Here is a 21,550-nt window from a genome sequence, read left to right as displayed (position 1 = left end):
ATAGTGCTCTATGTGACAGGTTATTCTAAACAGCACTGTTTGGGTTAGCTCAGAATAACTTCTTAATTTTGAATCAAAGATCACTCTCCACCATAAATACAGTTAAAGCTCCGTCTAGGATGTGTTCATTTTCAGTGTGAATAACATCCGTAATAGTATTTCTTTCAGGATAATGAAGGTGATGAAAAGCTTTGTGATAATAAGGGTAAAAAAATAACAGAATATTTTTCTAACATATGCCACTGAGATAATCTTGTTAGGCAGGAAAAGTTCTCTTAAAAAATGCTGGTTGGGAGTGAAATTGAGAATACAGGAGTTATTTTGCTTCACTTTTGCATACTTACAAAACGGAGATTTTATGTGAAAACATGTGTGTACTTAAGTTTTCTAAGCAAGCATGTTCAGTGAACCTATACAGTAATGATGAGACACTGGCAGAAGAGACAAACTAATACAAAGTAAGGAAAATATGGAGAAAATATTTCCTGGAATCAGAGAAAGGTTTGGGTTGGAAGGGACCTTGAGGATCCTCTAGTTCTAACCCCTTGCCACAGGCAGGGACACCTTCCACTAGATGAGGTTGCTCAAAGCCCCATCCAACCCGGCCTTGGACACTGCCAGGGAGGTCTCAGCCACAACTTCTCTGGGCAACCTGTTCCAGTGTCTCACCACCCTCACAGTAAAGAATTTCTTCCTTACATGTAATCTAAACCTTGCCTCTTTCAGTTTAAAACCATTTCCCCTTGTCCTATCACCACACTTCCTGAGAAAGAATCTCTCCCCATCTTTCCCGTAGGCCCCCTCTAAGTACTGGAAGGCTGCTATAAGGTCTCCCCAGAGCCTTCTCTTTTCCAGGCTGAACAACCCCAACTCTCTCAGCCTGTCCTCATAAGAGAGGTGCTCCAGCCCCCTGATCATTTTTGTGGCCCTCCTCTGGACCTGCTCAAGCAGGTCCATGTCCTTATGTGGGGGCCCCAGAGCTGAACACCAGCTCTGGTCTCACGAGAATGGAGTAGAGGGGTAGAATCATCTCCCTGGACCTGCTAGCCACAATCCTCTTGATGCAGCCCAGGATACAGTTGGCTTTCTGGACTGCAAATGCACATTGCTGGCTCAGTCAAGTTTTCCATCCACTAATACCCACAAGTCTTTCTCCGCAGGGCTGCTCTCAATCCCCTCATCGCCCAGCCTGTATTTGCACGTGGGATTGCCCTGACCCATGTGCAGGACCTTGCACTTGGCCTTGTTGAACTTCATGAGGTTTGCACAGGCCCACCTCTCAAGCCTGTCAAGGTCCCTCTGGGTGGCATAGCTTCCCTCCAGTGTGTCGACTGCACCACAGAGCTTGGTGTCATCAGCAAACTTGCTGAGGGTGCACTCAATCCCACTGTCCATGTCACCAACAAAGATGTTAAACAGCACTGGTCCCAATACTGGCCCCTGAGGAACACCACTCATCACTGCTCTCCACTTGGACATCAAGCTGTTGACCGCAACTCTTTGAGTGCAACCGTCTAGCCAATTTCTTATCCACCGACTGGTCCATCCATCAAATCCATGTCTCTCCAATTTAGAGACAAGGATATTGTGTGGGACAGCACAAGTCCAAGTATTTAATAATGTTGAATCAGAATAGAGTGGTGATACAATATATTTGCAAAATATTTAATGTTCTTTCAGGAAAATATTAATTGCTGTTTCAGATGGTAAGTTTCTTATAATTTCAGTGTCTTATATTGTAGAAGGCATGGCTATAAATACGTTCAGTGGCAGCTCACTTAATACTTCCCCTCTGAATCCTATACTGTTCACAGACTGTAGAATACTGTTACAGAATACCCAAACAAGCCTTTCTGAAACAAAAACCTTCTACTTCTCTTTTCTTCTGTATTTCAATGATGTCAAACCCTTTTGATTAATTTCCTCTCTTTGGATACAGAATCCTACTTTTTGTCTCCATTGCCCTTAGATAACCTTAACTACACCGAATTTTGTTCTCATTGACTTCCATTGACTCTTCTTGTATTTCTCAATATTCTATTCCATACTGATCTTTGCTTTGACTTTGCTACTCAACTTAGCAACTATGTTTGGCCCCTGCTCTCACTGCTTAGTTCCTCTCCTCCTTCTCAAATTATTCTTAAAGCTTGATTTTTCCTTGTGAATTTTTCTTTTTATTCTTCTGTGTTTTGTGGCATATTACCTGCTAGTTTTTATGCACCAAGGCAGATGCTCCACAGATCATTTACTCTTAACGGAGACAATGCCATTAGAATGAGTTGTGTATGAGAGCCTAATAATGCCATACAGAGAGTAGGCAAAAAGGGCTCATTATTGATTTACCTCTTATTTGCCTCCTTCAAATATGTCTTTTTGAAATACCTTCTGTTTTTGCCTTTTTTTTCTACAAAAATGCTCCAAATCTCTTTATCAAGCTCCCACTATTACCTTATTTGAATAATTTCTGAACACTCATTTCTGCAAGACTGTTGCCAAAAAATGTATTTTATGCCAAACACATGCAAGAAAAGTGATGTTATCAAAAATGTCTGTCTTAGCTGTGTTTCTTACTCCCTGCCTCGGCTGGTATGTATCTCATTTTCATCTATTTATAGTTTTGTCTACATATTCTCCTGAAAAGACTGGCTTTTAAAAAATGCCTTTGCAAAATGTTTAGAACAAGGGAAGCAGGCAGCCATTTGCAGGGACTGTAACAGGACCCTAAAGCATTTTACAAAATTAATTAAAACGTGACTTATATGGCTGCAAAGAATCGGGTTCCATTCAAATGGAACTCAGTAGTTATCTGGCAGTATACAATTAGCTATGAGAATAGTGCATCCAAACGAAATGCTTAGAAAAGCATGGGTAAGTGAAATTAATCTGCAACAGGTATTGTATTGGGACCCAGTGATCAAGTATTTTATTTCATGAAATGTGCTGTGGGATTTTTAATGAGCACACCAAATCAGGATTTTGCTTTGCCAGATCATGAGAAGATAGCAAACATCAGTCAATAATATTTCTGCAGTTCTGATTCTCAAGGAAGGTTACTGTCTAAGCAACTAAGAACATCACTCTTGCCATAAATGAGCATATTCAGGAAATCCAAATCCCCTGTAATTAGATTTTGCATTATTTTGGACTCTTCTGTAAGCAACAAGTGACACCAGACAAAGTGTTAAATAGGTTTTGACCAGTATTTTTTAAAGGAATAGTGGGTATACCGTTATTGCCATTATGTTAAAGATACCTTCCTGCAGACAGGAAGCTCTTCATTTTAGTTTTAAAAAAAGCTAATAAAGTAGCAGTCAGTCAAATGTTTTCAAGATTATTTTAACTAAGAATTGAGAATGTAAATGCCAGCAAATTCATGGTAAAAAAAAGTTCAGCCATCATGGGCTGTATATGCACAAGCATATTTGTCTTTTCAGGGAGAAGTCATAGGTCCAGCTTTCAATTCTTAAATTCTGCAAAACCATATATAAAAGTCATTTTCTTATAAAGCTGCTACTTACTTACTAAGCTAATCTTGCTGTTTAATTATTTTGAGCTTTTGCCACAAGAAGAAGAAATAATGTATTAATAAAGATAAGCATGCATTTTGTATTTTGGAGATGTTTCATTTCTGCAACAAGATTGTTCATTTCTGCCCTCATTTAAAGATATGCACTGTTTTCCACTGCAACAAAATGGAGAAATAGGTAGTCTCTGTGCTGTAAATGGTCCATACAGAGATCATGTGATGATTTTAGCACAATGAATATTTTTAGCATAATGAATATTTCAACTTACTGAGCAGATTTTTCCAGTGGTGTCAGTTTATTGCAATGGATGTATTTATTATCATGTATGTAAAAACATATTTTTAAAAACTGGCATAGAGAACATACTTTACTGTGCATTGTATCTCTGTTATACTGGGTAAAATAATTTTGTCTTCAACAAAAGTTCTGAAAAGATATAAAAAAAAAATCCCATGAATTGTCATTTCTGTTGACATTGTTGGACCTCTGCTATTTCTCTTTTAGAGACCAAAGGAAAAACTGCTAATTTGAATGTTAGCTGGATTAACCCTTTTCTTGTCAGTGAGTTTGTCATTCTGATATTTAGTATGCTATCTTGCATTTTAGTCACTTTTGTTTCTGTTTTTGCATGTAATTCATGCTTTGTCAGTATCGAACATGACAGCAGGTAAGTGAAATACCCTTCAGATGTGATGTGGCAATTGGTCATGAAATTATTAGAAATCTCACTGTAACACATGACCATTTCCAATAATGAAATATAATTTCTATACTCAAAGATGTTCCTATCAATGAAGTGCTACAATTCTTTGTCAAGCTGAATTATTCAACCTTTTGGCCTTCAGAATGTTTCATCCATTGTAATAATGTAAATCCAGAATCTTTGATTATTCTTGAAACTCAGTTCACCAAAAGAAACCTGCACGATAGTTGTACACTGTAACAAGTTCATTCAGGTAGGCTTTCACTTCTAAAATTATATACTAAGACACATTAAGTCCCTATATGCTAAAATGACAGATACAGTCTTAGGAATCAAAAATCCATCTTAGAAATCCCTATAATTTAATACAACTTTCTTATTTACTCACAGTCAAAAATCCACCTGAAAAATCCCTTCTATTTGGGAAACTACCGTTCTTATTTTTTCAGAAAACTAAACTATATACTGAACTATAACTGAAATTCTTTAAATTCTATGTACTATGAAAAAAACCCTGCAGAAATCCCATATTTTTAAAAGCTATGATGAGTTACAACAATTAGTAACACAGAATACTACCTGACAGGGTGTAATTTCAATTAAAAAAAAAAAAAAATGTTTATACTTACTGTTATACTGAGCCAGTATTCATCTTCATCAGATATTTGCTTGCTATTACGGACTCTCTGAATAGTTTGCTTTTCTAAGCTCATGAAAGATGGGCTGGCTGTATTGCTAAGGCTTAATAGGATAACAAGTTCAATTTTTTTTTTTTCCTTTGGACTTAACCGCTTCTGTACTGTCAACCCCAGTCAGCAATGATATGCTGTATACACATATCCTTCCAATCACTGAACCAATAAAAGACTACTAGTTATTTAACTCTTAACAGCTAAAGCAGGTAAGAAAAGTAACAACTAAACTTACCAGGGCTTTACAAAATGTCAGCTTTGTCTGAAAAGTCTTAATCAATCAGATTACCTAATTAAAATTAAAGATAAAAGAGGAAGCAACATTGTTCACAGTCTTGCTCCACTTCTTTTTCTATTTCTGTCTCCTAAGCTCAGAATCTGCTTAGTATATTTAATTCCATGAAGCATCATGACTGGTCTACCTTTAATCAGCCTGTTGACATCCACTCTCTTCCTTTACCTGTTGCAGAATTCAATATAATCGTTTATCAACTTGGTAATATTCCTATACAAAACACAAAATATAATGTTTGTGTATATATATATATGGTATCAACACTGGAATGATTTTATTTTCCATGTGTTTACACATATCCAATATGAAAAATGAGATAAAAGAAATATACTTATAGCGACCAATCCAAAGTCTGTAAAAATCTCACAATCCGTATTATATGAGTTTACATGAGATGGCAATACATCACATGATCTTACAGTTTAGTAACAGCTAACAGTTATTAGTATCAATTTTGTTTTGTGTTTCAACGCCATCTTTTTTTTTCTACTTTATCAAATTACTGTTCCTATTATTTGTAAATGATTATATTTTCAAAACCACATAAAATACAGAATATTTACAAATTATACAGTGAAGTTAATTCTCACTAGTATATAGGTAAATTGGGAGAAAAGGCATCTCCAGAATTTTCTGCCTTGTACGTCTGCATGTAATGAGTACTCTTTTTGCTCTGGTACCATTGTAGAAGCAAGGGGGAAGAGAATGAGATCATTATTACACAGCACGAACAAAACCTCTCTATTTTTAGTGTTTTAGGAATACTATTTTCTTAATGTACTGCACTAACTTAGTGGCAAGAAATAGCCTACTTGCAAAACTGCAGTCTTTCGGATAAGGCAAACAACCCAAATCTTATGGAGGTCTTGCACTGACCATATTCCAGTCAGAACCACCCTCTGTTTAACTGTTGCTGAATTTAATTTGTCACATTTCTAAATTCCTCTAGTTGCTAAATAACTACAGCATTTGGCTTTTCAGTTAGGTATTTCATATGTAATCTGCAAACAATAACTACCCTTCAGAAAAATTCTATGCATAGGTATTTTCAAACTAAAACTCAATCTTACAACCTACAAACAGGTCAAATTAAGCAATAAAAAGAAGTTTCACTTTAAGTAAGAGATTTAAATTATCAAATTAGTTTTCTTAAACAAGGGGTGTTTGTCATTTTCTCTGTGAATGGTTCATGTGTTGGGGAAGGAAAAAAGAAAAAGCTTAAAAATGACTGTTGGTTTAGCTTTTGAAAATGTATACATATTAAAAATTGTTGCAACACCAGAATTTATTAGAACTGAAAGATCACTCTCAAACTGAAAGATTACTGAAGTGTTGTTCTCTTTCTGAAACTATTATTTTTCTGCTTTTTTCATGTAGTAAAATGAAATTTTTCAAATTATTACCATTGTAATTAATTAAAGATATACATTGTTTATACCGATTCTCAATTAAAAAAATAGTCTGATTCTTAATATCAGTATTGGTTATGGATACATTCTTCTGAGTTTCAGTTACAAACCCATCTCTATAGCAACCCACCATAACTTCCTACATGAAAACCAAGTATTAGGATGGGTCTTATACACGTATTTTTAGTTACTTCAATGTGATAAATTATTTATCTTTACACTACCTATATTTGCCCTTTGCTTTATCCTCCCTCTTCCCTCTGCTCCTCATTTGTTCCTTGTTCATCCTTTATGTGTAATCATCATAGTGCTAGTTAAAAATTCATTCCATTGCTTAGCTTCCACCACTGTTTGCATACTGTCCAATGTTCTCCTTTACTTGTATGAACAACCTGCAACTAGGCTTCCTTCTGTCCCACATTTTAAAGATTAATTTCACCGATAACATGTGGTTCTGCTGGTAGCTGTAGTTCATGACAGCTTTTCTATTCCCCCTTCTCTGTAAAAGCAATTTTTAAGGGAAGCGGTGTACTGCTTCCTTCTCATTTCCAGATAGCTCAGATAACCTGTTTTTCCTCATTTGTAGGTATAGCTGAAACAAGAGAATGAAGCAATGTAATGATTTGTCAGCTGTTCTAAGGCTGTCAGAAATGCTTCTTGCTTCAAATTTTGATATGCACTGCCTTAAAAAAAAAGGCTGCTGAGCACAGTATAACATTGGATGGAAAAAAAAAACCTATTAGGATTTGTAAAACATTTTTACTGATTCCAATTTGCAGATAATTTGAAAGAAATCTGACATCATTCACTGATTCAAAAATATTAAAATTACTCTGAATAAACAAATCACCATATGATAATAAGCTAATAATTACAACTATAATTGTATTTGCTTAGGGTCATTTGCATTTCTTTTTGTATTACTGCAATGAATGCATATTCACATACTACTGAACCATTACATAATGACATTAATAATACAACCAGAATACTTTTGTAACCTTCCATTTTGAAAGAATATTAACTTTTTTTTCAGTAACACAACAAATTAAGGCACAAATCTGAACTGCAGCATTATATCAATACATAATTTTAATAATATAATGATTATTAATATAAATATTTCAATTCCTATATTGCTTTTCCAGTCTTATAACTGGGGTAAATATTTCTTTCCACTGTAAAATTTTTAATAGCAGTAACAATCTTAGTGTCTCCATTTCCATAAAAGAATTTTGTACAAATTTTGAGATAATATGTCTTGTTTAATTTATCTACCTTTCTCCTCAATTACTCTGCAGTTCTATTTCTAATTATCAGAGAATGAAATAACTCACTGCCTAGGGTCAATAAGTACATTATTATCTTATAAAAATACCTAATATTTAGGCTTTTGGGGATGGTTCTCCAATACCTTTTTCATAAACAGAATATTGTGTTATACCTTTAAATTCAGGCTGATGTACAATTGGGTAAGTGCAGCCAAATCACACTGGAGGAGTAAATACTCTGCTTAGATTATTAACGTAAAAGATACAAAGTACTACATATTCACAATTTAAGTGTGCTATTAGCTTAAAAATAACCATTGGTAAGACTTTCAGCACTGTGCCAGGCAGAATTTAAAGAATGGCGATAGGAAAAATGAGAAAGACAAAATATGAGGATGTAATTACAGAGTTCAAACAACAGGCAAGGTCAGGCCTCTTTGTAACGCTGTGACTCCTTCCAGTGGGGGACAGGAAAGACCAAATCAAACATCAAAAGCATAATAGCAAAAAGTGTAATAATTTGATTCTAAAATGTAAAAGCAGCCTGTGCACAACAAGGTACCAATTTTACCTATTTGTTCCTTGCTTGCTTGAGATAATCACTGGGTTGTTGTCCAGTTCTAACTTAGATCTGAAAAACCTACAAAGGTTTAGCTGAGAAACCAAACGAAAAGCTCAAAAATTCATGTGGTTGCATATTTACTAAATGAAAAGCTCTTTCTAATTTATTCCTAGTTTAGCATTCACTGGAAGAAATCAATTATTTGAACTAAAGATTAGCATTCATTCCAATCCAATGTTTTATCAACTGGTGTGCAATAGCTTGACTTGGTGGTATAAAGAAAGAACGCTGGTTTCCTTTAATGAGAACTTCCGTGACCTGCAATAAAGACATTTTTTTTTTTTTGTTAGAAGGTAGTATAATATACTATATGGAATCTAACATTGTATTAATGCAGGAATTATCTTACTATGATGATCAATGAGTCTATCATTACTAGAGCCACTACTAGATTCTCCAAGACAGATGCAGAGAAAAAACCACGCAGGATTCTGTGTGAACTCTGACAGTTTTGAGCTCAAATGTGCCTCAAAGGAGACCGTCTTTCTAATACAACTGTGGAGATTGACTGCTAACACAGTATTTAAGGTTTTTGTGAAGCCTCTTTACTGTAAGGACCACCAGATGGTGCTCTACACTGTTCCATAAATTATTCTGTTTTTTTTCCTCCACATGGAGTGCAGAAGGAAATGTGTTTTGCTGGTTTTCTGAAGCAGTTGCAAGCAACACAAAAATACACTTTTAATTTACTACATTTCTGAAGTACACTTATTTCCAATTCTAGACCAACCTGCATGTGACTAGCTGTATTCAGAACTGACATTCATTTAAAATAATGCTCTCAGCGTTGTCAAGAATACACTGACATTATAGGTGATTAACTTTGCCTTCAAGTTGACTTACAGATTCAAAACACTTGCAACTGCTAGGCAGAAATACACTGTTATTGAAAGTTTAGCCTGTGGAAAAACCTGTGAAGACTACATTGTGTAAGAAATCTTTCCTTTTTCCACTCATGAAATTTTTTCCTCTCTTTTATTTGACACATTTTAAATACTCAGGAAAGCTAAGTGTAGAATATCCTATTAATGCACAGTAAACTGCATTCAATACCAGAGTATCAAAATAGTACTGCATGGAAAAAGATGCTCAAACTAAGTCCCACAGTTTTTACCTAAACCTCCCCCCTGCGAGCAACTCTGGTAGCATGCTTGTTTGGAGAAACACAGATGTTAAAAGTTACTGAATACTACTTCTGCCAAAATGAGAAGCACAGGCTTGCTAAGGAAGTGGGTTAAAATAACAATAATTTGGCTATCTCCCAAAAGGAAAAGGTGAATAGCTAAGTGGCAAAAATAATATAAAATGGGCGTGCAAGTGACTCAGAAATTACCGTAAATATCTGCCTTTCTCTGGTTGTGTGTAATCTGTAATTCCAATATAATGCAACTGTAGTATGATAAAATAGAGAGTATACATGCTCATTCAACTTGCTGAAAAAAGCAAGTATCTATTGTATGCCAGAACCAACCCTGTCACGGACTAATAAATACAAGAAGGAAATTAAATTGAACTTTACCTGTTCTCTAGTGAACCAACGGGCATCCTCTATTTCTTTCTTGTCAACTTTAATTTCTGTAGACACTGCAACAGCTAAGCAGCCAATCATTAGGGAGGAGGGCATTGGCCATGGCTGACAAGAGACATACTGAACATGGCCAACTTTGACTCCAGCCTCTTCTTCTACTTCTCTTCGAACAGCATCTTCTATTGTTTCGCCTAATTAAAAAGGGCAAAGAGCAAGCAGCTGATGAAGATACCCCAAGCAACGATTACATCCTGTGCCTTGAACTGACTTAAAAGATTTGAAACTGCCCAAAACAATTATCTATAGAGATCTAGTTCACAGATCAGGGTGCAGATCCTAAGCACAAGATACAGAAGTCTAATAAGGCAAAACTAGCCACTAAAGCAAAATGGAACTTTGAAAATAGAGTGTGATTTCTCCATCATAATACTTATTTCCTGAATTGATAACTTATCATACATGCAAACTATTAGTACCACACCTAAAATGTCAAAAATTGGGTAGGAAATACACTGTTATTTTAATTACTTGAAATGCTGATCTGTTCATTTATAAATAGCAGTGTTATTTTTTTTAGATTATCAGTATGATTGTAACAGCATGTAATAGAACTTGAAAATAAGTATTTAAAATTACAATAGTAAGAAAATAGAGACTTAAGAAGACTTACACACATTCCTGCATTGTATTATTCACTTTTCCTGACTCATTCTCCATTGTCTTAACACATACAGACAATTCTCCAAACTTAAACTGCAATGAAAAGCTTTACTTCCATATTCACAGAAAACTGCTAGATCTGTATGTGGAGTGTTGATGGTGATAGGCTTACATATGCATACATGTACTATGTTGTAATCACTGATTACAGGTTCATTAAACTGAATCTTTATCTGATACAGACAGTCCATGTATCAGAGATAGAAGTTTTAGTTCAGCTATGTTCAGCTGATTAGAAGCTGATGACAAGATCAGCTACTCTTAAATTTTAGTTTATATACTTCAATTCAGCATCAGAAGGTAGTAAGGCCAGCAGAATAAAGAAAGAAGTGAAGGAATAAACATCTTGACTTTTTTCAAATGATACCTGAATAAACTTATTCATGCTGTCACCATATTTCACCTGCACACAGCTATTGAATATAGTTTCACTGGTGATTAAGATGCATTCCCAATATAAGAATGCTTTACAAATTGTTCTGCAGCTACTAAAAATTGCAACTAATTCCAACTATTATTCCTGAACACAGCTAGCAAAATATCTCTTTCCTTTTGAAATTATATAATTTCTGTTTATCTTCCATCTAAACAATCAGGCCCTAAACATGTAAGCATATGCTTAACTTTATGTTAACTTTAAGTTATGCTTTAACTCTTATTTTTCCTTTGCTAATCCCTTGCTAAGTGTCACCAAAGAAAGGACCCTGTATGTGTTTCAAAATATTTTTTCACTTAAATACATGATTTAAGAGTGCATGATGAGAAAATTATTTTAAAATCATATTTACTGGTTGCTTTTTGCTTTTTTTATAAATCAGCTGCTGGAAAGTACAGATCAGGCATATTTACTGTAACAACTTATCTAACAGGAAGCAAAAACATTTATTTGACATAACACTGAACATATTTCTATATTATTTTTAATGTACAATACGGTATGTGAGAAAAACTGTTTGGTAAGGGAAAATGAAATTACTCACCAGGTTCTACAAATCCAGCAAGACAGGTAAACATTCCTGGGGGAAACCTCTTCTGCCTACCTAAAAGGCAGTGATTCCCATCTGGATGGATGACTTGCATTATCACAACAGGATCTGTAAGGGACATGAAAGGAATATATTTCAACATCTGAGAGACCTAGAAGCAGTGATAAATTTCAGCCTATTCAATACCAATGCATGTAAATGCATGTACCTTTAAGAGATTGAAATCAGAATTGTACAGATGTGCAGAGCAAGTTATTATTTTATTTCATTTTTGGTTTTTTTTCCATGTAAGATATCTGTTTATTTTGTTTCACACATACATGCTTAGTAGAAGCAGTTTGCTAGCCAAGGCTTAAAATGCAGGACATACCTGCAACCAAAGCACACAATCTGTTAAGAGTATCAGCAATACTAACCTAGCCATGCATCCAGCAGATAGCAATAATTTCTACAGCAAAACAATTTACTATCACCTCCTTTACACACACAGGCCTGAAGAATGTACTTTTGTCTGAAATACCAAAGACCAGCTAGATACTCTAGTTACAATGTAAATACTGACTAAACTTTCCACTTTTGACTTTGTTGACTGTTTGCTATCAATCTCTCACCTGATGTTGCACTTTTATTTACTTTCTCACTTCTGGTCATTTTATGTATCTTTTTCTTTCTTTTCTCCTATTGGTATCATTCTTTTTGTCATGCCTTTCTTCACAGTGTTTGTCTATGATCCTTTCACCCTTTTTATTGTTATCTAGCTCTTAAAGTATCTTAATGTGTTGTTTTTAATTTTTTCTATCTACCTCTGCCTGTATATATTTGCTCTCTTGCTATCGTTCTTCTGGGACCTTTTTTTGGTCCAAAACACCAGTATTTTCTCTGTATGAAAAGGCTTGATTCAGCAACCAACAATAAGCAATAATTTCAAAGATGGCTGTCCTGCTCAAAGATATCTGCCACATGGCATAGCATAGAATATGCAGTGTTGTTGTTTGTAAACTTTCTTCAGAGAGAGGCATCAGTAGAAAATGCTAGTTCATCAGGCTTTCCTATATAATCCTACTCCTTCTCTAAGCTTGTTGTGATAGAGACTGTAAAGAAACAGCCACTAGTATTTTAGCAGGCTTCACTATAGTCCATAAGACAAAAGAATATGGCACAATTGCTTTGATTACTACAAAGGTATATGTAGGACATGTAAGAGAACATCCAACACACATACAACATCCAGAACTACAACTGCAGAAGAGAGGACAGGGTAGGGGAGGGAAATGTGGTCAAAGAGTTACCAAATGATCCAGGAACAAAAGGGTAAGTTTTTTTCCTTCCTTGGTTCCCCATCAATAACATAGTATACTTCCTTTGCAACAGATGAAAAAAAGGACCTATAAAAGACTTTCTATACAAGCTTATATTCTGAGTAGAAATAGGCCTGGCAGTTTGCAACTGACAATGAATAGTGAAAGCCAGTGAGGATGACTAACACAGTCAAAACGGCACTACAGGAAAATGAGCACTGCATCAGAAATTTGATACAGGACCAAATTTCACATTTCAAGCTCGGATGGCTTGCAAAGTGAGAAAACAATATGCAGGGAAGGAAAAAAAAAAGTAAAATGTGACCCTTTGTATTGATATCTCAGTTGTTGGAACTTCTAACTGATATTACTCCATTGTAATAGATTGATTTTGTCACAGACTACTGAAAGAAGAGAAGCCTGAACTACTTAATGCTAAATAGAGCTGAGACACATGTACTCTGAGGAGAAACAAGTATGTAAGACCTGGAACAGAAGCAAGCAGTTGAAATAACAAAATAAATTGATTTACAGGTATATAATAGTACAAACAAGCCACTTTTTGACCAAGTTTATCCTACAATATTCTCACCAACTCTTGGGTATGATGTGTTGTGAACACCTTGGAGACTGGGACAATCTTCTTTTAAGCAACTTTTCTTGTAACCTCCTTCTTCAATCTTGGTTGCACTCCCACATGTTGGGCAGAATCGGTAGCGGTTGTGCCATGCTAGAACAGATCTAGCCTGGGCTACTACTCCTTTAAAGTAATACAACGAAAACACACAAAATTATATACTAATTCATGTAAGATTTTAAAGGTATAGAAAAAGCAAGTAGTAAAGTTTAATATAAAAATAAAGGTAAGACTATGGCTTGAATTGTAATCTACTACAAGAGAAGTTGAGCAAGATGAGTAATTCAGATCTTTTCCTTTGTAGCACAGCTTACGCAATAGAGCACAGTACTATGTAGCTACAGACCAATTTATGGGTTCAGAAACAAATTTATCCAGATCAATATACCCCATTTCTCACAAAAGTTACTTTGTCTGGACAAAGTGCCATAATTATATACCACACCTTTTCTAGATGACCATTTTAGGGCTACTACAGGTACTGACATAATAATCCATTGTTTCATTTAAACTTCAGGTTCAAGTCAAGCTTGCCCTTTATCCTTCTGTAAAAGCAAAATTGTTACAACTGCAGTTGTTAACATGTCCATAATGACATTAATTCACTTTGGGATCCTGACTTTCTAAGACTTGCTCACAGTTTACTTCTCAGACAGGTATCCAACATACTTATTAGGGACTTCGTTTAATTTCTTGTAATGAAAATTTAGAACCATAATGCGCATGCATTAATCTTTAAATAGTACCATGATGATCCATAGATTTTACACTCTAATACTTGCTGTTGCATGTTAGCCCTTTGCAAGCACACATTTTCTTACATACAAAATTCTTCACAAAACCACTGTCAGGGTATTTCTAAAGCCACTGAAAATACCTGATTCCTTTGCAGTGGTTTCTCCTTGCATTATACCTCAGTGAATCCCAAACCGTATCTTTCTGATTACACATTTGATAAGTGCTGCATTTTATGCATCTTACCAGCTTCTTTTTCAGGTAGCTGCAGTAGTGCTGGCATTGGTGGGTGAAGAAAGTAACAGTCCTCATGCTTCTGTTGAAATTTCTCAGCAGAAGCAGAATCTATGCTAAGAGCAAACCAAGCAACTAACTGATCCTCTTCATCTTCTTGCAGAACTCTTCCATTGCAAGCAGCGACCAGGTTCATGTGGAACTGGAGTTCAACTCCAAGAAAAATCAATGTGCCTTCTTCAGTTTGGTTCATGTACTGCTCCACATCTTTGTGGTACAGCCTGCAAAGCTTTACTTCCGGCTGCTGGGGGCTCCCTATTCCCCCTGCCAAAGTAACCAAAGGACTTAGATTTGAGAAGAGGATGTATACTGTATTTGGATGACTTTGTTTTTTGCTTAGCCACTTGGAATCTGTTCTTTTATCACTCCTTCTGTCCAGAAGTGTCAAACCAAAATAATTTTCATATTCTTTCACATCATTTGACAGAAAATTAGGCACCTGCCCACCCTTCACATTAGCCAACAAATTAGCTATGTGCTTGTACCCCCAAAGTTTAGCAATGTCCAGAGCTGTTTGCCTTGATTTATTAGTGATGGACCTGTCACACCTAAAGAAACAGAAAAGAACAGTGGTTAACAGGGTAAATATGTTTAGGAAGAGTCCTGATGCTGTATTATTCTCACTTACAGCATATACATCTGATACTCCTAAGGTGCAACGACTTTTAGACACTCTGTCTATATTGGGGCACTCTTTAGGCTAAATACTTAGCATTATGGTGATGAAAAGTAATCATACTTCATTTTCTTTTGCTAAGGCCAGATTCTACATTTGTGTTGTTCCGCTCCAGATTATCACTTACCAAGGCTCATGCAGTACTACAACAGCAATGAATTAAAATCCCACACATTGTATCACGCCAAAAAAAAAGAAAAAAAAAAAAGGCTCAAGATCATTAACAGAAATTTGGCTACAGATCTCTTCTGAATAACCAGTAATTAAAAAAAAAAAAAAGGCAGTTTAACTTCTAGAACATTACTTTCTAGAAGATGCTGAAAACAGCATCAAAACGTTTACAATAAAACATTTACCATTAAATAAGAACCAAGAATACAGACTCTGCTTAGTGAGAGAAATAGCACCCTTACAACTGTGTGCTGGTCCCTGTAGGGATCTCTTTGTTACCAAAATGTCTGCAGAACGACACAGATGAGGAAACATTGCCTCGTGATATTAACAACAACAAAAAAAAAAAAAATCTGAAAGTTTGGGGTTGATTGGGAGGTCAAAAATAATGCATTTATTTTTTGTCAATTTAAACTCAAGTGGATAAGTAAACCAGAAATTTCAGTGTAAACTACAAATTATACAGTAGATGTGGGGCCACCCATGAGTTTTTAAAACCAGAAGATGCCAGTATCAGATCATGTTGCTGATACACTGGTAGCTGTACCACTCGCAAGACTGTTTTGACTTGGGATTTTATAATAACCTCAATAGAAAAGCATTCAAAACTTAATTTAGAAGATTTCAGTGCTGAAGAAATTACTGTTGCCCAGTTATCTTTAAGGATTAAGCTTCCTTTAGGCAAAATCTTGCCTAATTTCCTTCTTAATTTCTTATTTCTCAGCAACCAAATTTTGTTCTGATTTTGTCTTCCCCCTTCTATATGCTCAGGTATGTGCAGACTGTGATTAGGCTACCTCTCAGTGTCCACAGCAGTGGCCTGAACTCTTTAGATCGGTAAGATCTTTTTTTCCAGTCTACAAACATTTCCTGTAGCTTTTTTCAAATATGGATGAATATAAAAAAAAAATTGACAAGCTTTCCAGGATGAGTCTCTGGAATGTTATGTAATATTACCTTCACAGATATTCACGTTTATATATCTAGCAATTGTATTTTCCCAAATGATTAATATGAGTAAGCATGAACTAAATGAGATCAATGAGGCCACAGCATCAGGAACTGAGTTCACCTGCCTAAAAGAAGGGGCCTGAAGGGGACATTTACAAGCAGATATTCACGTTTGTTTTTTTTTTTACAGTAAGCATAACTTAAAAAACTGTTTTCCTATTTACCAAATGGGTAAATTCCCCAAAATCTCAAAAGATTCCTCAATACACAGATGATTTCAATCCATAAAGTCTGTCAGTGAGATATTCCTCTACATGCTGGAATGTCCTCTATGTGCTGGAATGTACTGATTACAGTAGAAAACAGCAACCCCAGCAGAGGGCACAGCATCTGGGTAGGACTGAAAAAAAAAAAAGGTAGGATGATCACTGAAGGCTGTGGAATGCTGTGCATCCTGAGATTACTCATAACCACAGAATGAACTAAACTTGCTTGGTTCTGTAATTAGGGTTGCAGAGAGGAACAGAGTGGGCTTGATTAATGTAGAGTTCAGCTGAACTGCAACACCCGACTCTCACCCTTCATTCTGAAATGTTTTCCATTGGAAATATTTGGATCCTGACTTTTATTTGGGCTTCAGAAGAATCTTCTTTGGTGTCTCAAGGAGAGCGTTGAAGCATTCTTTGCTTTTCTGGTTGTCTTGAAAAACTAGAACAGTTGACTTGAATATAAACAACAAATATGATAGGAAGTTTCTGACAAATGAACATGCTTGGTGTTATACTGACTGAAGAAAATAATGTGACAACTCAAGGAAGAAGGAGGAAGTGAATTGTCCAAAAACTAAGAGATAACTGAAATTCATCAAGGAGTAACTTTGGTAAAGGTGTGTCTGTCATGTCCCACTTAGCAGCCAGTACATCAGCAAACATTCTGCAGTGTAACATAGATGCAAGCGGTTTAGAGAAAAAGTCTAAGTGGAACAATCAAATACACCAAATTTATACTCAGTACAGTGGCTGGAATGGGATACTACAAATTCTGTTCTATTCTCTTGGTCTCTGCTCTGGGAGGAGTGACAATATATCCTTGAAGATCAAAGGAATAATTTTAGAGATGCTCACAACTTTTAATGAGTTTCTTAGCAAATATGGAAAGCATGCTGCAATAGTAGAATCCAGTTATAAACAGACACAGAGTATATTTTAATAGAATCATAGAATGGTTTGGGTTGGAAGGGACCTTAAAGATCATCTGATTCCAACCCTCCCTGCCACAGGCAGGGACACCTTCCGCTAGATCAGGTGGCTCAAAGCCCCATCCAACCTGGCCTTGAACACTTCCAGGGAGGGGGCAGCCTGTTCCAGTGTCTGACCACCCTCACAGTAAAGAATTTCTTCCTTACCATCTAATCTAAATCTGCCCTCTTTCAGATTAAAACTGTTACCCCTCATGCTATCCCTACGCTCCCTGATAAAGAGTCCCTCCTCATCTTTCTTGTACTTCAAGCACTGGTAAGGCCGCTATAAGGTCTCCCCAGAGCCTTCTCTTCTCCAGGCTTAATAACCCCAACTCTCTCAGCCTGTCCTCATAATGGAGGTGCCCCATAATCATCTTCATGACCCTCCTCTGAACTCACCTGAGTAGCTCTATGTCCTTCTTATGTTGGGGGCCCCAGAGCTGGACACAGCACTCCAGGTGGGGGTCTCGTGAGACTGGAGTAAAGGGGGAGAATCACCTCCCTCAACCTGCTGGTCATGCTTCTCTTGATGCAGCCCATGATACAGTTGGCCTCCTGGGCTGTGAGGGCACACTGCTGGCTCACAGTGAGTCCTATATCCACTAATACCCACAAGCCCTTCTCTACAGGGCTGCTCTCAATTCACTCATTGCCCAGCCTGTATTTGTGTCTGGGATTGCCCTGACCCAATTGCAGGACCTTACACTTGGCCTTGTTGAACTTCATGAGGTTTGCACAGGCCCGCACCTCAAGCCTGTCAAGGTCCCTCTGAATGGCACCCTGTACCTCCACTGTCATCAGCAAACTTGCTGAGGGTGCACTCAACTCCACTGTCCATGTCACCGACAAAGGTGTTAAACAGCACTGGTCCCAATACTGATCCCTGAGGAATGCCACTAGTCCCTGGTCTCCACTTTCTTGAGTTTTAACCCTGAAAATTCTGCTACTATCTATCTATAAGTTTACTTTTCTGAGATCAAGTTGAAATGGACAAAAAGGGACTCAGGTTAGAGCTCTTCAATGGGATCTACTGAACAGCTTACCTTTCTTCAAGAAGAATCTGGACAACCTCAAGGTGTCCATTTCTGGCACCATACATCAGGGCTGTCCAGCCGTTATCTGCAGCTGCATTGATAAGTGAGGGATAACGACTGAGCAATGCTTTCAGTTTGGCTGCATCTCCAACAGCAGCAAAATTATGCAGCTGAGAAATGATGTCCTGATGGAGGTTCTTTTTAGAGTCTGTCATTTTGGCAACTAAGTTAAAAAAAGAAAACAAAAATGCCTGAAAACATGTCCACCGTTAGTAAAAGCATTTAAGTAAAGCAATTAACTTTAACGCTACACAGATAACCATTGTTATCACCAAAAGTATGGACACAACAGTCAAATTCTTCTAATTTGTATGACATTGCTATTTCCAACCAAATCTTAGTCACACACATCTCCAAATACAGTGAAATTTTATCCTAAAAATCAAGACTAGTTTTTAAGAGACTTAAGGAGAGAAAGATTTTGCTGTGAAAGTGAAGCTTCTTTGCATGTGAAAAACGTGTTCTCGTTTTCCGATCAAACACAGACACAAGACAGAAGAGTATAAAACCCCCACTCCAAGAAACGAGTCTGATCCGTTGGAAACAATGAAAAATAATCGCAAAAAGGCAAGTCCCTTCGCAGGCTGGGGGAATCCTCCGAACAGTGACAGATGACTTTAGTATCTTTTGCTACGCCTCCGGCGGCCGCCCACCCCTCCGCCCCGGGGCAGGGCCGCTGGGACCGCAGCTGGCAGCCGGCATCCGCGCAAAACAACGGAAGTTTATATTCCGTAGTATTCGCTCCACGATCACCTCTCAAAGACACACACAAACGCATACCACTGCCTCCACGGACCCGAAACCTGGATGACCCCGTAACGGCCTTCCGACCGCCTGGCGGTTTAGCCCTGCCCCTGAACGCGCTGCGCCGGGGCGGACACCGCGCCGGCGCAAAACAACGCCACCCGCCCCGGCCTCTCCCGCCCGCCGCAGCGGCGCGGATTTGCAGCCACCTGCCCCCGAGGCGCGCTAGAGTGGGGGCGGCCGAGTGTCTGGAGTGTGCGGGGAGCAGCGGTCACGGAGGCGCTTTAGGGCAGGGCGGGACCGCGCGTGAGCTCCGGGCTCGGCTGGTGGCGCCGCTGCCGCAAGGCACCCTGTTACCGTGCGTGGCGGGCGCGGCGCAGCGGCCGCGGGGAGCTGGGCTCTGGGCGCTCTTCCGCCGCGGCGGGGACGCGTCCTGGGTCCGCCCCGCCCGGCGGCGGCCGTGGTGCCGCGGGGGAGAGCCGGACGCGGGTGGTGGCCGGGTGCACACAGTGGGGCTGGGCCGGCCGGAAGGCCCGCCGCGGTGCGGTGCCGGCCGTGCGCCGTACTACAGCGTCCGGTCTCTGCAGCGGCCGTCGGCCTGCAGTGCCGCCGGCTTCCCGGGGGCGGGGGCGGCAGCGAGCTACCGCTGGTGGAAATCAGCCGCGTGACCTGAGTGCTGCTGCCAGTTGGGCCAACTTGCTGGACTGGTGAAGGAAGAAACTGCCATTTTGTCTTTCAGGGAGGAAGCTTATGGTTATAGAAAGCAATCAATCTTTTTTAGCTTTGCTTCACCATGCTAGCGGAAGGCAAAACCGTGTAGCAATAGAACGTGCAAGTACGTGTAAGAAAATTGGAGTAAGCGAGATATTACGGTGGGGGAGAAGAGTTAGCAGGGAAAATGGAATGATCTTAGAAGCCAGAAGATAGTTCCAGTAAAAGTGTGTGCTGTTAGGCTAAGAAAAGCTTGGGGAAGTTAAGGCTGTACTAGTCCTAGAGAAATGAACATGGGAGTGTTTCAGTCTATTCTACTGTTTGCTTCTGTTGACTACTTAACAAGCTTTGTGCTTGGTTTACAAAAGTTGTTAACCAAGTGACAAACATAGTCTCAAGTCCTGATGTTGGCCATGAAGTTTCAGAGAATAAGAACACTATTCTTTTAAAATCGCTTTACTTGAAAACAAAAATACGGGAGTTTCTTTTTACTTGCCTTTGGAATTTTTGAGTTGGGAGGATTCACACCTGCAAATTTATTCAACACCACATACCTTCCAAACCAGAAGAACTGGACAGCTTTTGTCCCTGGTGCTTTAAGAAAATATGATATATTCCAAAGTCCATATATTACCATAGTGTCATATGTTTCCAGTATTGAGTGAAGAGGAGGAGAGAAATTGTGACTGGGTCCTTTCAGTCCCAGTAATGGCAGATGTAACTGCTATATCTCATGTAGTCATGGATAGAAAAACTTAACGTTAATTTTTAAAACTCAATTTTTATCTAAGTTATTTTTATTATAAGTTATAAAGTTTATGTAAGTTACTGTTCTTTGCAGCTTGTGCAGTTCTAAATTGTTTTTAGACGGTCACTGTTAAAAATTTGCTTTTATATGTAGTAAGTGGTTTGTTGAACATAATAGACAGTACAAAGTTTATGCATGTATTGTGTGGTCTTTATAACTTTGATAAGCAAACTTTAAAGTTCATGATTGGTGTTAAGTTCTGTATTCTTCTTAAAACTTCCTCGGCAGAGGGTGAGCCGTGTGAGAGAAAACTCCCCTTAGAAACAATGCAGATACAAACCAGTGAATGTGCATAAAGAATTGATAAGATAGTAACAAATGAAAAAGGTAAGGGATGTGGTTTTAATTTTATTCACACAGCTGGAAACTAGCCATATCCTCTGTGATGTGGGTCATGTACCTGTAAGCAATTTTTTCCACCTGGTGAAGGGATGCCAT

The 21,550-nt window shown here is 37.9% G+C and overlaps 2 protein-coding genes across 6 annotated transcripts in view; both read right to left on the bottom strand.

Annotated features, from left to right (window-relative positions):
* Positions 1–5,329, bottom strand: part of LOC141937467 (uncharacterized) — a 47,256-nt gene extending 41,927 nt beyond the window's left edge. For 2 of the 3 annotated variants that reach the window (XM_074855160.1, XM_074855162.1), the window contains exon 1: positions 4,860–5,329. Coding sequence is in view for 1 of the 3 variants with exons in the window: in XM_074855159.1 (XP_074711260.1) it covers positions 3,796–3,905 (110 nt within the window). In the remaining 2 variants the exon portion in view is untranslated. Of the gene's footprint in view, positions 1–3,795 lie in introns of all 3 variants that reach the window. The other variant, XM_074855159.1, reaches the window with a different exon arrangement.
* Positions 5,330–5,467: 138 nt separating this feature from the next.
* NUDT12 (nudix hydrolase 12) lies at positions 5,468–20,246 on the bottom strand. 3 transcript variants are annotated; one of them, XM_074855165.1, is made up of 7 exons: positions 19,951–20,246; positions 18,799–19,012; positions 14,670–15,265; positions 13,644–13,811; positions 11,748–11,861; positions 10,039–10,238; positions 5,468–8,777 (listed from the first exon to the last, which is right to left on the bottom strand). In XM_074855165.1, exons 2-7 carry the CDS (start codon positions 19,002–19,004, stop codon positions 8,667–8,669), a joined length of 1,395 nt encoding a protein of 464 aa, XP_074711266.1. In that variant the 5' UTR covers positions 19,005–19,012; positions 19,951–20,246; the 3' UTR covers positions 5,468–8,666. The 3 variants fall into 3 exon arrangements, with proteins under 3 accessions (XP_074711266.1, XP_074711265.1, XP_074711264.1); XM_074855164.1 differs by lacking the exon at positions 19,951–20,246 and adding an exon at positions 19,803–19,936; XM_074855163.1 differs by lacking the exon at positions 19,951–20,246 and adding an exon at positions 19,630–19,763.
* Positions 20,247–21,550: the final 1,304 nt, after the last annotated feature.

Source organism: Strix uralensis, chromosome Z (assembly GCF_047716275.1).
Source record: "Strix uralensis isolate ZFMK-TIS-50842 chromosome Z, bStrUra1, whole genome shotgun sequence".
In the NCBI taxonomy this organism is placed as follows: domain Eukaryota; kingdom Metazoa; phylum Chordata; class Aves; order Strigiformes; family Strigidae; genus Strix; species Strix uralensis.
The sequence above is the reverse complement of the archived record's forward strand: the minus strand, read 5'-3'. Positions and strand labels throughout refer to the sequence as shown.

Coding starts and splice junctions, on each gene's coding strand:
- NUDT12 (XM_074855165.1), bottom strand. CDS start 19,004: ATGACAGACTCTAAAAAGAACCTCCATCAGGACATCATTTCTCAGCTG. Junction 15,266..18,798: donor CAGATTCTTCTTGAAGAAAG/GTAAGCTGTTCA, acceptor CTGTTTCTTTAG/GTGTGACAGGTCCATCACTA. Junction 10,239..11,747: donor TGCTGGATTTGTAGAACCTG/GTGAGTAATTTC, acceptor CTTTTTAATTAG/GCGAAACAATAGAAGATGCT.